Genomic DNA, 17,804 nt, shown 5'->3' on the forward strand with positions numbered 1-17,804 from the left:
CACTGCATCACATGGCTGAGAGCTCAGCCACTTGTACTTCCCAAAAACTCAGGCGCAGCAAGTGCTCCACCAGCCATCATGACCACATTCTACCGAGGCACCATTGAGAGCATCCCCTCTCCAGCTGTATCGCAGGTGGGGGCGGAAGCTGCACTGAATACAACAGGAAAGCCCTGCATGCATAGTGAACACAGCCGGAAAGGATCATTATGCTTCACTCCTCCCTGAAGGACATTTACACCACCCACCTCACCCTCGCTAGCACACCAAAATTGTGAGTGATGCAAGTCACCCCGGCCACAATCTGTTTGATCTACTGCCCTGGGAAGAGGTACAGAAGCCCGCGCCCCCCGCACTACCAGACTCACTCAACAGCTTCATACCAAGCTGTAAGGATGCTGAACTCTCTCCCTCCTCCCCCACCCCTCAGCTACATAACATCCTGGACATTGGACCCACAATGGTCGCCTGCACTACTCCACCTGCACACTTGAACACTTGCACACTTGTACACTTTACAACTTGGTGTTGTTGTCCTGAAAACCTGACAACACTTCTGCTGCTCTTACATAACTTTGCACCACTATGCCACTTTCTTTATTACTTAGGTCAAACAGTATTTTTATAGTATTTTACAGTATTTGCCTAGTATTTTATTGACTGTCTATGCACAATTTCAACAAAATTTTTGCTGCTCTTATTTTTCATTTATTATTATATGTGCCCTCTTATTTACTTAATTTACTTTTTTTGTTTACTTGAATGTTTGTTTGTCTGTGGACTTAAAATTGGTCAAATATGTCTTGTCTTCACAAGTGGATAGTTGGAAACGTAATTTCGATCTCTTTGTATGTCTGGAACATGTGAAGAAATTGACAATAAAGCTGACTTTGACTTTGACTTTGACTTTGAGTAAGCAGCATGGGAGCCATTATCTGCAAGTGGAAGAAACATCACTGCATCATCAACCGGCCACGCAATATTTCTGACCAGGGTGTCAGAAGGATAGTCAATTCCAAGAGCCAAGGACCACTCGGAGAAAGCTCCAGAAAGACTTGAAGGCAGCCAATTCAATTAAATTCAATTAAACAGTTCTGGAAGTAACTAAAGATCAGGATTCACAAGAGGGACCTCCTGGAATCTGTTTAGAACAATGGACCAAAATCACACCTGATACTGTGACTAATACCTTTTGTCATACAGGGAATGTCTTGAAGCTGTCTAAAGGCTTTTCCACAAAGTATTGAAGAAATTTCAGTAGGCACGTTCAATACTTTTTTCCTGTGTCATTCCACTTTAATACACATAACTCTTATGTTTTGGATTTTTTATATGCGTGTTAATATAATGTGTAGTGAAAATTTTGAATAAACTCACTGGAAGTTTAAGCTAATTACTGAAAATATATATGACTATATGTCCACCATATATTTATTTTACCTGAATATTTTAACTTCCAAATTAAATGTCAAAATGAATGTCAGACGAAATTTAAAGTTTGACTGACTGATTTTGTATACAAAACAGTGAAAACTGTCTAAGGTCACTCACTCTCCCTTGCTAAAGAGCTAAATGGTTTAGTCCGCCTGCACGATTCATAAGGTAGTCTATCTTTTGTTTATTTAGTTGAGCATCGCTAGTAGTGGACCGCTAATTGTTGTGCTGCTGGTGCAATGTCTTTCTCCAAGAAAGCCAAGTCAGGTTATTAAAAAGAGAGACATCAAAATGAGGGGAAACAACTGCTAATAAACTTCTTTCCAAAGAAAGGTGAGCACAAACGCCAAAACACCTAAATCCCATGGTGTTTGCTTGAATATCTCCGCTATCATTAGTGCTAAAACGAACTGAGACAACCCATTGAAATAGCGGAAAATACACTTTCATAGGTTAGGCTACACATGTAATCTGATGCATTTCGTGATCCAGCTCCATCTCCCATCACTTTCAGAAAGACTGCATGGCGCCAGCTTGATTCATGTCCTGTTGTAGGCTACATGCTGATCATTATCACTAGGCTAGTGGTTTAGGGCGCGATTTCTTTTCTCTCCCTTTCTGTTTTCGTTAGTATTAACTTTTTTTTTTACTCAAGTAACGGATGGGATTTTTGATGTAGCGAAGTACAATACAATCAAAAATGTAATCAAGTAAAATTTAAAATACCGATTTTATAAACTACTTAAAAAATACAAAATACACAGAAAAACTACTCAATACAGTAACGTGAGTAAATGTATTTCGTTACTTTCCACCTCTGCATCCGCGCATCTCTAGTGCGCACCTGAGGCTACTCAGCTACTAGAGAAAGAATTTCCCCTGTTTGTATTCACTCAGTTGGCCTACCATTATTTACCAACTCTGCTAGCCCCTAACTGGCTATTTATATTTTTCTGTGAAATAAGCAAATGTATTTGTTCAACTTTATGAAGCAGAGTTACGCAGTAGGCTACTTGGAACATAACACATTTGACAAAGGACAGATGTATGTTATAGTGACAAAATATTAACTTAGTGTTACGATGTCTTTGTCATGGGGAAGTTTTTTCCCCATGCATTTATTCTAGGCTACTGTCAGTGACTGCCCGAGAGAGAACCGGTTCTGTGTTTCGCTCAAGTCAGTGACTGACGCCGAGAGAAGCTGGGTCTGTGTTGCTATGCTAATTTATTTTCACTGGGCATGCCGTGGTCGTTAATCGTCCACAGCTCAGTTCTGACAAAGCCGAATTTACTCCTTTTGAAAGAATGAGTGCATGCGTTTGTATGGTTATATTGCTTGACAGGGGGGATCCCAAGCAGCTTTCAGCTATAAGGCTACTTTGAGAACATTTCCTAATTCACCCCCGACACTAATATTCAAAATGTTGAAAACTATTTCGCATAGCCTATTAACTGACCACCCGATTCACGCTTGACTGGGGCAGGGGGGGGCATCAGACATTTGTGCCCAGTTAATCCGACCCTGCCCCCAACAAATCACACCTTCCCACCAGCTGTGACAGCTTAAAAGAAGTCAAGAGGACTCCTAACTCACAGACCTATTCACAAACCGGTTTTGTGGCATTTCTCACTGTTTTGAAATCCTAATGCTAGGAGCTTCCAATCGAGGAAGCAATTTTGCATTGTAGGCATAACTAACATGCAATAACGCCACCAACAACAACCAAAACTAGGCTACTCATTGTCAACATAAATTAAATGTAACATTATTGTGAATCAAATTAAAATGTTCTCTTTTGCAAACGTAGGCATAGGCATAGTAACAGATTAATTTAATAATGTTACAAAGATACTACATCAATCCAGTATGTTTCATTAGGCTACTAGGCTATAGGGACTATGCCTACTTGTTTATTTTTTACATAGCCTACAATGGCCAGTTCAGACAAAGCCGAAATTACTCATTTTGAAACATTTGTATGGTTATATTGCTTGACTTAAATCCCAGAGAGTAGGCTAGCTACCGCCCCCACAGTGATGGCCCTAGCGGTCTTACGCGTTCAGTGTGGGGGTATAAACAAGCTGAGAATTTAGCGGTGTCACGCCTGCCTGTCACAGACGGGGGGCTGAAGCTTGGGATACAGTTACTACAGTAACAGTATTTTATTTTACTTCTTATGGAATATATTTTTTTCACTTTTATAAAGGCTTTGTTTGAATGCTGTTGGAACAAATAGTAGTTGATTATAAAGGCAACTTTCTGTTGCAATATTCTGTGTGTTCTGGACTGCAGGTAACTTGGTAAGCCAGTGGTTCTCAAACTTTTTCTTTCATTCCCCACTTTGATCAAGGAGGCATTGACTGATGATAGTGGAGATAACGTGTTATCCCGAGGCCTTTGCAAGTCAGCATCTCCAACGGTAGTCTACCCTATTAAAAATAGTCGAAAGTTTTCGATGTCCCAAACGGAGAGCCATACTTTATTGTTTTAACGATCTCTATGCTACTCACCAAAATGTAGGCATGGGAACATGATGAAGTATTCAACTGTCGTGTGTTAAATTATTGTGATTACGAGCCAGTGGTTTTCAAACATTATGCGTGACTCAGACATCTATGCAACAGACTCATATTGTCCTCGCATTCGCAAAATGAGGACATACAGACTGCTCAGATAACAGGTGTACCTCCAGTTATGCACAGTTCTTCCAGAGCTTTGTGCCAAGTAATAAGCGTCGAGATGTTTGTGTGAATGAAACGAAGCGTATAGGCCATAGTGTGACATGCGTAAACCAATGGTGTAGAGATGACGCCCACAGGGTTTTATTTAAGAGAGCCTACGTTTGTATGTAGGCAATTTATATTCACAATACTTAGGCCTACTAAAATAAATAGTATTTTATTTGTATTGGTTGTTTAGAGTAAAAAAAAAAAATCGGTCGGTCTTAACGCATAAGTTTACAACCGCAAGTCGGTCGGACTAAAAGGGGAAAAAAAAATATTTGGGTCGGTTCTAAATTGACAGGGTTGGTTGGGTTCACGCAAACAAAAAAATATTTTTTAAGGATGGCCTGGCAGTGGTTTTTTTGGCGCCTGCAGAAGTCAGCCAAATATGAATGTAATTCCTGCGCATAAAGCAGATGTATTTGTTTACGGTACAGAAAAATAAAATGACATGTCAAGGAGTCAATTGACTACATTGCAGTCAAGAAGTAGGGCAAATTAATTTACTAAAACCAAACGTGGGTCATAGTTGTCTAAGCCCCATTAAGTAGCCTCTGTTAAAATCGTCGCCAGATAGTATTAAATCGGCAACAACATTGTTTTTTCTGCAGAAGCCTACCCAAGGCTACAGATTAATTCTGAACAGTTATTTCTCTACTGGCTCAATTATCACACCACTGTTTTGATTTATGTAGCTGCGTTACCCCAACACTGACAATAATGTAGACAGCAAATTTCGATTTCGTTTTCGTCACCACCGTGTAGTCAAGCCTTAAGACATACCCAAGTAGCCTAAATCGAGGTATTGTTTAATTATGCATGATTTATTTTTGTTATTGAATTAGTAGGCTGGGATTACTCGCAAGTCTCCTGCTTTTTTTCAGTAGGGGCAGGCAGGCAGAGCGATGTACAGTGGCAGAGTGACGCACAGTGGCTGAAAGTGGTACTAAAGCTTCACGCAGCTTCACGCCTCGTAATGCGCGACTGAAGTGGTCATTTGAAAGCGATGCCCACTGTATATATCTTTTTTTTATATTCCATAGCCTGCCCATAAACCTGTGCAATACACTGTACATATATTACATGTATATGTATATGAGGGAAATTTGGTCTTGGCATTTATCCCAATCCGTGAATTAGTGAAACACACTCAGCACACAGTGAACACACAGTGAGGTGAAGCACACACTATTCCCGGTGCAGTGAGCTGCCTGCAACAACAGCGGCGCTCGGGGAGCAGTGAGGAATTAGGTGCCTTGCTCAAGGGAACTTCAGCCGTGCCTACTGGTCGGGGTTCGAACCGGCAACCCTCCGGTTACAAGTCTGAAGCGTTGACCAATAGGCCACGGCTGCCCCACCCACCCAGATTATCCCAACATGATATAGAAATGATCTATATCCATATCTATTCTGCTCTTAAAAGGTTACTGCTAATATTTATAGTACATATTTATAGTTAATTTATATCACTGTAAACCAATCTACCTTCTTAACTGTATACATCATCTATATCTAGCTTTCTGTTGCCATGGCGCCGCCGCGTTCGGACGCCTTTTTGGTTGCTCCTTGTGCTTATATTTACTCTTTTACCTTTTATTAACCCCTAATTTTTTGCACTTTTCCACTGCACTGATTACGTATGATGGCGTTACACTCCGAAACATCGGAAATGAATTGCCTTTTTTGTTTCGGGATGTTTTAATTGACGATTCTACCTGGCCGACTGAGATTCTCTGAGATGTATCAGGGAACCATGGAGACGATCTCGCGCAGAAGGAAAAAACACCGAGGAAAAACGAGCCGGGGCCCGTAACAGATTGGGAATAGAGCTCATAGGCCTCCACTGCCTAGCATTCTCCCTAGTCAATGTCCAGTCTCTTGTGAACAAGATGGATGAACTAAGAGCGAGGATACAGTTTCAAAGAGACATCAGGGACTGTAACATTCTATGCTTTTACTGAGACATGGCTAACTGAACTTGTTCCGACAGTGCCATCACTCCGTGGAGTTTTTTTCTCTGTTGCTTCGCTCTGACAGGACTGAGGAATCTGGAAAATCGAAGGTGGCGGTGTTTGCATCATGACTAACAGCAAGTGGTGTGATCCTAGAAATGTCACCGTTCTCTCAAAGTCCTGCTCGCCTCATCTAGAACAGCTAGCGATCGTCTGTCGACCCTTCTACCTGCCCGTGAGTTTACTTCGTAATATTCAACGCTGTCTACATTCCTCCACAAGCCAACACAGATGCTGCGGTTTCAGAATTGCAAGAAGTGTTAAATAGACAACAACACACGCACCCTGAAGCTGCGCTTTATTGTGGCGGTGATTTCAATCAAGTACATCTGAACCGGTCCATGCCTGAATTTATTCAACACATTCACTTCCCTACACGTGGTGACAACACACTGGATCACTGCTACACACAGTTCAAGAACAGTTACAAAGCGAAGTCTCTACCAGCTTTCGAAAATCAGATCATGCATGTTTTCCTACTGCCTCTGTACAAACAGAGAAGTCGGACGGACCCCCAGTGACGAAAAGGAGGTCAAGCTGGACTGACCAATCGAAGCCAGGCTACAGGGCACGCCCTTAGCAACGCTTGACTGGGAGATGTTCAAGACGAACTCTGCTGACATCAATGAGTTTACGGAAGTATCATTGAGTTACATCAATATGCTAACTGATTCCATCATCCCAACTGTAAAGATCCCAAGCTTCCTAACCAGAAACCATGGGTGGATAGAGAAGTGAGAACGGCATTAAAGACACGCACCATGACTTATAATGCTGGGCTTATTTCAGGGGATATGATGGATTACAAAGCAGCATCTTATAGTTTACGAGTGCAATTAAAGATGCTAAGCGGCGCTAGAGACAGAGTTGAAGCTGATTTCTTGGAGTGTGATCCAGCACGAGTGTGGAAAGGACTCCGAACCATCACTGGCTTTGAAAGAAAGTCCCTCCTATGATGAATGTGAGTAAAGCCCTCCCCTGATGAACTTAATGCTTTTATGCTCGCTTTGACATGAAAAACACAGACTATATTGGACTAGCTGCAGCATGTGAAGCAAATGAGGATGCACCTTTCTGTGTCTCTGAGGTCGATGTGAGCAATGCCTTTAGGGAGGGTAAATTGTAGAAAAGCTACTGGACCGGATGGAATTTCTAACAGGGTTTTGAAATCCTCGCTGCTCAGTTAGCTCCTGTGTTCACTTATATCTTTAACACATCATTGGCTCAAGAGACAGTTCCTACTTCCCTCAAGCAGTCTGTTATTGTTCCAGTACCGAAAAACAAAAGTCCATCATGTCTGAATGACTACCGCCCAGTAGCCCTGACGTCTACAGTGATGAAGTGTTTTGAGAAGCTTGTGAAAAAACATTATCTGCTCATCCCTCCCTGCCTCCTTCGACCCCCTCCAATTTGCTTACAGAGCCAACAGGTCTACAGAGGATGCCATCTCAAACCTCATGCACACCACCTTAACTCACCTGGAGGAGGGGAATGGGAATTATGTGAGGATGCTGTTCATTGACTTTAGTTCAGCATTCAACACGATAGTACCTCTCACCTTGGTCACAAAGATGAAGGCCTTAGGACTGAACACCACCCTGTGTCACTGGATATTTGACTTCCTCACCAACCGTTCACAAGTGGTTAGAGTGGGGGGTCTGACATCTGACTCATTAACCATCAGCACTGGTGCTCCCCAAGGCTGTGTTTTGAGTCCACTGCTGTACAACATCTACACACATGACTGCAAAGCCAACAGTAGTCATACCTCCATCATCAAGTTTGCAGATGACACAGTGATCTTGGGCCTGATTAGTAACAACAATGAACAGTTCTACTTGGATCAGGTTGATGAGGTGGCACAGTGGTGTCAATCTAACAGCTTGACACTGAATATCAATAAAACCAAGGAAATGGTAGTGGATTACAGAAGGCAGCAGCAGAACTACAGTTACACCCCACTAATGATCAGCGGGCAACCTGTAAAGAGAGTCACAAGTTTTAAATACCTTGGTGTCCACATTACTGAAGACTTAACATGGACTGTTAACACTCAATATGTTCTGAAGAAGTCCAGACAACGACTCTACTTCCTTCGTCAGCTAAGGAAATTCAAAGTTTCTACATCCATCATGAAGGCCTTCTACACTTCAGCGGTTGAGAGTGTTCTAACTGGTAGCATCATCACCTGGTCCACAGTTAGAGATTGTAGTACTCTGCAGAGAGTAGAGTGCTCAGCTGAGCGTGCTATAAGAACTCAACTCCCTGCTCTACAAGATATCTATTCCAGAAGAGTACTCCTAAGAGCCCAAAAGATTCTGAAGGACTCTTCTCATCCTAACAATGGATTATTCCTACCGCTGAAATCAAGAAGACGCCTATGTAGTCACAAAGCCAGAACTGAGAGACTCAGGAGAAGTTTTTATCCCCAGGCCATCCGAACTCTGAACTCACACTATACTGACTTTGCACACATTCACTCCTCAGCACTCTCAAACATTTCCCAACTCTGAACTCACACTATACTGACTTTGCACTCATTCACTCCTCAGCACTCATCAGCACCCCCCACACACACACACACACCCACACACACCTACAAGACTTTTTAGCACTTTTACATCCCTCTCCCTATGCTACAGACCTTTTATTTATTTTCTTATTTCATCACACGCCAAAACACACACACACACACACACACACACACACACACACACACACATATCTGACTTCCTCCAACTTTTGCACACTTTTTATTTATTATTTTTGATTTCTCCTCCATCTACCCATGTCCTTGATTGCCTCGCCTTTTCTGCCCCCCACCCCATCCCCAACACACACACACTTACATCATCACTGTCATCACTTCACATACATACAGCACTCCTCTACATACTTGTTGCACCCCCCCCAACCCCCACATACACAGCACATTGTCTTCAGGATCTTCTCCAACACACATCCTCTACATACTTACAGCACACTGCCCCACCTACCCACACACACACACAGTCACTGCTCCACTCCATCCCACACACACATCTTCACTGTCATCACTACATACATTACATACAGTACTCTGCTTGCAATGGTAAGTCCCTGACCCCAACACACACACTTACATCATCACTGTCATCACTTCACATACATACAGCACACTGCTTGCTACAGTAAGCCTCCTCTACATACTTGCTGCACACTGCCCCCCACATACACAGCACATTGTCTTCGGGATCTTTCCCAACACTCATCCTCTGCATACTTACAGCACACTGCCCCCACCTACCCACCTACCTGCACTACACACACACACTGCTCCACTCCTCCCACCCACACACACATCTTCACTGTCATCACTCACATACATTACATACAGTACTCTGCTTGCAATAGTAAGTCCCTGCCCCCTACATACACAGCACATTATTTCATCAGGGCTTCTCCAACACACATCCCCAACATACTTACAGCACACTGCCCCCCAATACACAGCACATTGTCTCATGAGGAAGCTTCTCCAACACACATATTGCACACTGCCCTCTCCCCACATACACAGCACACTATCCCATCTCCCCTGTCATCCCCCCCACACACACCAAGACCCTGGCGGTTGGGTTAGCCCCCTTGAGCCGTGGGATCTGCCCAAGGGTTTCTTCCTTGGTAAGGGAGTTTTCCTTGCCCCTGTTGCTCTTGGTGCTCCTTGTTGGTGCCCCCACCCAATCCCAATCCTCCCCCCCATTAATGCACAAATAGGCTGACACCAGACATAATTTCACTGCATTTCTTACTTCCAGTAACTATATGCATGTGACAATAAACTTCCTTGTATCCTTGTATCTTGTACTGCACTATATATCTTGTTTATAAATGCACCTCCTTGGGCATACATACTCGCCCTTGGCATTCTAGAACACACTCACTGTGGGCGCACAAAAGGGTATGAATAATTTTGGACACAACATTTTTCATAAAAATGTTAAAAAAGATGAAAACGCTTCTTTTTCTGATTCAATGTTTTTATACCACATTGTCTTACAACCTTTTGGCATGCGGCAGTGTCATTTTCAGTCAGAACAAATATATTGGTCAAGAGAAAATCAACATTAAATCAATATTTGCCAGGGGTATGAATGATTTTGTTCCTAACTGTATATACATTTATACACAAAAGTTTACACTGCAATTTTTTTTTTTATCTGTTGTCAATTGTGTGAGAAACTATTTGATGTTGTTTTTAGTAGTAAAAGACTTACCTAGCGCTCTCTCGAAAGATCATTTTGTCTTAATTTCAGAAGACTTATTTTAAGGAGTCTTATCAAGACAAGTTTACTTAACACACTGGCAGAAAAAAATGCTTGTTTTCAGGATCAGATGTCTAGGTCAAATGATTTCACGAGAAAGCCCTAGGTAAGTCTCTTTATACTGAAAACAATACAAACTATGTTTTTTTTATCTTGACATAAGATTAATAATCTTTGTTAGATTTTATTAGATTAAGCAGTTTTTGCAGTGCAGATATACACCAATTCTGCATGGACATATGTTTGCATAACGTTTTGGTAAATACATTTTAAACTGCTATAACAAAATTCCTTGATATTCCATGATTTTGCCCCACAAATGATAAAATTCCCTGACTTTTCATGTATGAAATAGACTTTATCAAATTTCCATGATATTCCAGAAATTCCATGACCCGTGGGAACCCTGGATTAATAACACTTGGTTAAGATTTTATTAGATAAGCAGTTTTTGCAGTGCATTACTCACAGCTTTCCAATCCGAGGGATTGTTCTCTATGTCATCCATTAAGCTGCCAAATGTAGCAGGGAAAAGCTCAGCCAGTCTCACAATATCTTCCCAACCTTGATCAGGCAACCAAGCACAAGGCTTCTTCCGTTTGCTCTTTTCTAGAGAGAGGTTGCCTGAACATGGGCAAACAAAACTTTTCTTTTATCTTCATATCAAAAAATTAAATAATTGATAACAGATTTATTATCATGGCAGCCATTACGTTAATGTGTCTTCTGATATGATATTGTAAAGAGGCACTGACCTTTAAGGAAGAACTCTAATTCTTCTTGAGGAGCTCTGCCCTCTGCTTGCTCAATCTTAATGGTCAAGTTGAAGGAGAAGAGTAACTTGTGTCTTTCAAACAGACCTGAAAGGACAGGTGAGTTAAAAAAACCAAGTGGGAAAACTTGAGATATACGATATATAATACTGGTCAAAAGTTTAGGGTAGTGTCCAATCCACTCCATTATAGACAGAATACCAGATCAGTTGCATTGTTTTTTTTTTTTAATCAGGGCAGTTTTCAGATTACATTATGTGCTTACATAATTGCAAAAGGTTTGTAGAAAGAAATGGCTGATCTTTAATGCAATATCTACATTGCCAATTATCAGTAACCATCTGTCCAATGTTCCAAAGGCACATTCTGTCTACTAATCTGATATCATTTTAAAAGGCTAACTGAGAAAACATTGGAGACATTAGCAATTATGTAAGCACATAATGTAATCTGACAAAAGTCTCAACAAAAGTGGAGCAGTTTCCACTGTAGTAACCCTCAACCCCAACTAACCTGTACATCCATAATTGTAGACATTGTAAGTGAGGGTGTCCATTATGTTCTTCAACCTCTTAGGTAAGACTGAATCAGGCAGTGACTTGCGAAGTGAAAAATCAAACACCTCCAAGAAAGAGGCAAGGGAGTACTGGTACATGCTGTTAACCAAAGCCATCTCTGCCAACACAAAGAAAAGAATTGCACCACGTTTTGCTGCTGGACGGTACCCATCACGAAGCTTGTCAATATCAATAGATGTCTTCTCTGCCAACTTCAGCTTTTCAAACACCTAAAATGGTTCAGAAACATACAAGAGATACCCCAGATTCAGTCCAAGTCTAACAATGATAAACCATTATTTGCTGAATGTAATGAGTTATTAGCTAATCTGATAGTTAAGTAGGTTGATTTTAATTAGTTGTGCTTTAATTTTGAATACTCTGTTGCCTCAATGACCTGACAATGTTGTAATAGTTTTCCTAGCATATATATTGGAAAGAGTTTATAGCGCATTATTGTCTTCAGCTTCAGGAATTAATCAATCAATCAATTCAAATGGCTTTGAAAGGTTTCAATCTATCTATGGCCCCTATTTCCCACCCTGGCAGGCGCAAAGTTTATTTTCATATTTTGCACATCTATTTTTTAAACAATGCGCCTAGGGGTGTGGTCTGGCGCATTATCTAAAACTCACTATCGTACACTACCTAAAATGCATTACGCCACTGACCAAGAGAAACCTGGTCAGAAGTCAATCTCATTTTTGCTTTTTCATTTTTAACTAGGTGGCGCTATACATGAAATGAGTGGTTATGGGATGGGTTGACATGGCCCAGCGTGGACCAGCGCAGGACCAGAAACAGAGAGGGTAAGCTGAGTTTTGTCAGCACTGAATCAAGACAGAGAACACGCCAACAAACACGGGTAGGCCTATGCAGTGGCTATTCAAAATGATGTAAAAATGATGTCAAACACGGGTAGGCCTATGCAGTGGCTATTCAAAATGACGTAAAAATGATGTGCAATAAACTGACTCTTCAAATAGCCCAGGCTACTTTGTATTGGAGACTTGGCCCCAAATTGAAATGAGTGTTAGGCTAATGGTCCTGAATTTAAAGATGTTTCAGGATGGCACACAGCTAGACAACGAGGGCAGACAGAGCGACATGTCACTTATGCTAACAAAAGCTATTTTTGAGTCACATAGTGGCAAATCTCATATGATGATGTATGTTTCTACAATATGATTTGTGTTCTATATCATTGGGCCCTATTGTGACAGTCTAAAGCAAATGGTCACTAGTCAAAAGCTTATTTAAATTTAGTAGGATGTCCAGTCCACATTGGGAGTGTTTTCATTATCAAACGTCCGGCGCAACAAGGCGTTCCTAGGTTTCTTAATTAGTCATGGGTGTGTTTTGGGCGTAACATCATTGAAACCAATGAGAATGACATCTGTCATTCCCTTTAACAGCACGAAGCGCAACTTTATGTCATTAGTTGATTGGTTGTCACCGGCTATGAAGAACAGCATTTCAATTTATCTGTTTTGAACTTTGAATAATTACGAGAATTTCTCATTTCTGCAGTGCATGTGCATCTACTCACCTCACTGGCTTTGGATTTGGTCTCTTCCAATGTGTGGACAAGCTCCACATTATCAAGCATATTTCCAGTGGAGGTAGCTAATTCTCTTAGCAGTGAATCCTCCAAATCTTTCAGAAGGCGTTTGTTCTCACTAGTCTCCTGAATCAACCGTTCACGCTGCTCCTCTAGCTCCTTCCGCTCAAAACCAACAATCACACTGAGTAATTGGTCTTCCAGACCTTTAAGTGTAACTGAGAGAGAGAAAAGAGAGAAATCTGTTAGAAATACAGAAAAAAATACTTGATATACTTGAATACTTGTTAAATCCTTTTAGGCAAGTCCCTTCACTCGGCGGCCATATTGTAACGCTTTTTCGGCCCTTATCGGGCATCTATTTCGGGCAGAACTGCGTGCGCAAGGCTTCACGAATCACGACACAACAACCTCTCTCTGGCTGCGAAAAAGCTGGTTTGTTTTCATTGAGCTCAATGCGATAGGCTAGCTAACAGGCTAACTGAAATAACACCATGCCAATCTCTAGGTATGGTGAAATGTATGTCAGAACTTTTATCAGGATGCATAGTATCCTGGATCCATTAAATAACTGGTCTTTAAAAATAAAAATCTGCCTGCCTCTATGGGAATTCAACATAGGTTTAATATACTGTAGGGGTGTGAATATGTATGCACCCTGTATTTTAATGAAGAACATTTATTTATTTACAATAAATGATTCATTCACAAAGAAAATTGGTGTCCGAAAAGGTTGGATTTTTCCTCATGTTTTTAATTAAGGCATTAAGACCAATTTCCAAAAGATGAGAGAGAGAGAGATTTTTTATTCCTCTTTTTAGTCAACTTTAGCATGGGGGTGAATACTTTTGCAAGGCACTGTAGCACACTTAAATGCAATGCAATTGACCCAGGGTGCTCACAGAGTTAAAATAAAATAAACACAGTAATAAAACAAACTAGAGAATGTAATTCCAGGGAATTACGAGTGCATGAAAACGACGCTAGGACAGACATGGTGGTTGCACAGCTTAATAAAAGTTGATAGTTTAAAAGTAGACAGTTTAAAAGTTGAATATAGATTGGGAGTTGATCACACTAGTTGACTGAAAAGCCCAGGCTGCCAAACAGTTGTGGACAGAGGACACAATTGGCGGGAGTCATAGCTGATGACAACTGACAGTTGGATTGGTTCAAATATTTCATAGGGAATTATTGTAGTGAGGACTTTTATTTTAAAACAGCTTTGGGCAGAGGAAACAGTTGACGGGAGTCATAGTTGATGACAACTGACAGTTGGAATAGTTGAACAGTTAAAACGTTGGGTAGTTTAAATGGTTAAATAATTTAATAGGGGATTATAGCAGTGAAGACTTTTATTTTGAAACAGTTGTGGGGAGAGGAAACAGTTGACGGGAGTCAAAGTTGATGACAACTGACTGTTGCTAGAGTAGTTATGGTGGTTGCTATGCTGGTTGCTAGGTTTTAACTGTGAATGTGGTTGCTAGGCTGTTGCTAGGGTACTTGAAGTCATTTCTAGGTTGTTGCTAGGGTGTCCATGGTGGCTACTATCAGAAATAAAAGAGTTATTACAGTGGTTTGCTAGTATAATCATCTTGGTTGCTATGGAAACTGACATAGATGCTTAATTTCAATGGTTGCTAGGTAGGTGGTGGTTTAATATAGTAGGCTAGAGGCATAGTTAATGATAACTGACAGTTGGAATAGTTGAACAGTTAAATAGTTGGATAGTTTAAATGGTTAAATTATTTAATAGGGAATTATTGTAGTGGAAACTTTTATTTTGAAACAGTTGTGGGCAGAGGAAACAGTTGAACAGGATCTGTAGTCTTAAGAGAGCCAGATTGTGTGCTTAAAGCCTGAGACAGACAGTTGCTGGAGGTGGCCGGAACCATATGGCTCTGGCCGGAACACTTGGCATAGGATTCTAAGTGCTCTAGTGTGATGCCATAATCGCCAATGTTAAGTATATGGGGAAAATTTTAATAGTTTTGAATTAATAGTTCAAAAAGTATAAAAGTTACAAATATGAAAAATACATTCCACACCTGTCCTAAGTAAGACCTACGTAACGCAGTTTGAATGAAGTTTCTACATTAAACGGTTGAAGCCACATTAAATGCAGAAAAAGCGTTAGAAGAAGAATAATAATAAGAAGAAATCGGATAACAGTAGATTGCATTTTCATGCACTCTAAATATAAATGATATCCTCCTGACTACCAGAGGTACATTCTGTCCTCTCTAGAGGACATTTTAAAACGTTAATTGATAACAAATGTATGGGGGTGGGGTTTTGTGAACTTCCTCTTTCTTTATTAAAATGTCCATGTGGTTAAGGACGCCATTTTCCAGGAAGAAAAAGAGGAAGTTCCCAAAACCCCACCTCTATAAATTTGATACCATTTAAAAGTCCTAAATGTCCTCTTTAGAGAACAAAAGGAATGAGCTCAGTAGTATGTATGGTGTGGGAGATATTCCCGTTTAGAAAGGTCCTCTAGAGCAGTGGTTCTCAACTGGTCTGGCTTTGGGACCCCCAATTTCCCATGTTCATAAAGTCGTGACCCATATATTGTAGCGTTCAAGCCAATGGATATTGTGAGCTACATGGTAAGCGAAGTGCCTATAGGCCTACTTGTTTGGAACATGCGGATGTTTGGCATTAGCCTACATTTGTGAAGTCTTCAACTCTTGATGTCACCTTTCAAAGTACTCGACAGGTATCACTTTGACAGGGGTGCCTTGTTTTCATGTGCCATTTTAGTTTTGATGGTTTCATGCTCTCATGTGCCAGCCATCTACTGCACACCACACAATGGGATTTTTTGTCCTATTTTGTCATCAGTTTAAGTGAATCCATATCCGAGCCTACTGTAGGCTACTTCAAATATTCAGAGTAGCAGCCTACTTGCGTTTACCACTAAAATTATGTCTAACATGACCTGTCACATAAACATTGTCTATGTCCATGGCAATGACTGATATGTAGGCTACGAATAAAGTTTATCAAAATAAAGGTCCAATATTAGATCTGATAAGGTAGCATTTTAAATTGGCGTTTTTTTAAATTTATTTTTAACCACAAGTTCTGCGACCCACCCAAAACGGTTCCGCGACCCACTTTTGCGTCCCGACCCACCAGTTAAGAAACACTGCTCTAGAGAGGACAAAAAATAACTGAATACAAAAAAATAATAGTAATGATAAAACTGAATATGATTGTAGATAAAGAAGACACAGTTACTAAAACTACTACTACTATAGGCCTAGAGCAAAATGTTAAAGATGGCAGCAAATATAATGCTGAAAAGAAATAGAAATATGATAAATAAACAAACAAGGGGAGAATTAATGGACATTAAAGGTAAAAGTAGTTTCTATGGTACAGGACTTAATTTCTATAGATTATTCCAGAGTCGAGTGGCAGCAACAGAAAAAGCCTTATCACCTTTTGCTTTTAGGATTGCATTGGGGACTGAAAGAAGATGTTGCGAGGGAGATCTTAGTGACCTAGAAGGACAGTAGGGACTTAAAAGATCACAGATACAGTATACTGTGGTGTCGTCCCATTTAGGGCTTTGAAAACAAAAAGCAAAACTTTAAAATGAATTCTGTATTTGACAGGTAACCAGTGGAGTTGGGCCAGCACAGGAGATGTGCAGATGTTTCTTAGTTCCAGTAAGGAGCCTAGCTGCTGCAGTCTAGTCTAGATTATAGTTTCTAAATCAGCATATGAGAGCCAGGGCTTTAATTTAGCTATTGTTCTTAATTGAAAAAAAAGCTTCCATTAACACTATTACTGACTTGCTTATTGAAATTCAATGATGAATCTAGGTAAACACCTAACCTGTCCTCACTGTGGCAATTTACCAAAAATAATGTGTGGACCAAAAATAATTATCTCTGTTTTCTTTTCATTTAATTGTAAGAAATTTGTAGCCATCCAACTCTTTACGTCATTAAGGAAGTTAAACAGGCTTTCCAAAGTGCAGGAACTTTGTTAAAGATGGAGCCAAGAGGGAGCATATATAGGGAAAATAGCAGAGGGCCTAAAATGGATCCCTGAGGAACAACACATTTGATAGGAGCAATGAATGAAGAGCAATTGCCTAATCTTAGAGAGACTGTTATTAACACGTTATTAACAGCATTAATGCAAACCCATTTTAACGCCGTCAATTTTTTTAATCAGAAGATTAACATTCTTTTTGGCCTAGCAAACTTAGTACACAAAACATAGAGCATTCAAACAAAATCATAGAGTGGTCAGGGATACCAATATCAACAATTTCTAAGTTAGACACAGAGAAGCCAGACAAAAGTGCAAGGTCTAGAGTGTGGCCTTTCTGATGTGTTAGTGCCATCACTGATTGAGTGAGGTCAAAACAGTCCACTATGCATAAAAACTCATGAACGAAAGGTTTTGATGGGCAACAGATG

General features: G+C 40.6%; 1 protein-coding gene across 2 annotated transcripts in view; it reads right to left on the reverse strand.

Annotated features, from left to right (window-relative positions):
* Nucleotides 1–17,804, reverse strand: part of dnah10 (dynein axonemal heavy chain 10) — a 344,245-nt gene that overhangs the window by 70,076 nt on the left and 256,365 nt on the right. For both annotated transcript variants that reach the window (XM_048242756.1, XM_048242755.1), the window contains 4 exons: nt 13,354–13,583; nt 11,761–12,034; nt 11,230–11,334; nt 10,944–11,098 (listed from right to left, as the gene is read on the reverse strand). In XM_048242756.1, the coding sequence (XP_048098713.1) occupies nt 10,944–11,098; nt 11,230–11,334; nt 11,761–12,034; nt 13,354–13,583 (764 nt within the window). The remainder of the gene's footprint in view (nt 1–10,943; nt 11,099–11,229; nt 11,335–11,760; nt 12,035–13,353; nt 13,584–17,804) is intronic.

This window comes from Alosa alosa, chromosome 5 (assembly GCF_017589495.1).
Source record: "Alosa alosa isolate M-15738 ecotype Scorff River chromosome 5, AALO_Geno_1.1, whole genome shotgun sequence".
Classification (NCBI taxonomy): Eukaryota; Metazoa; Chordata; class Actinopteri; order Clupeiformes; family Clupeidae; genus Alosa; species Alosa alosa.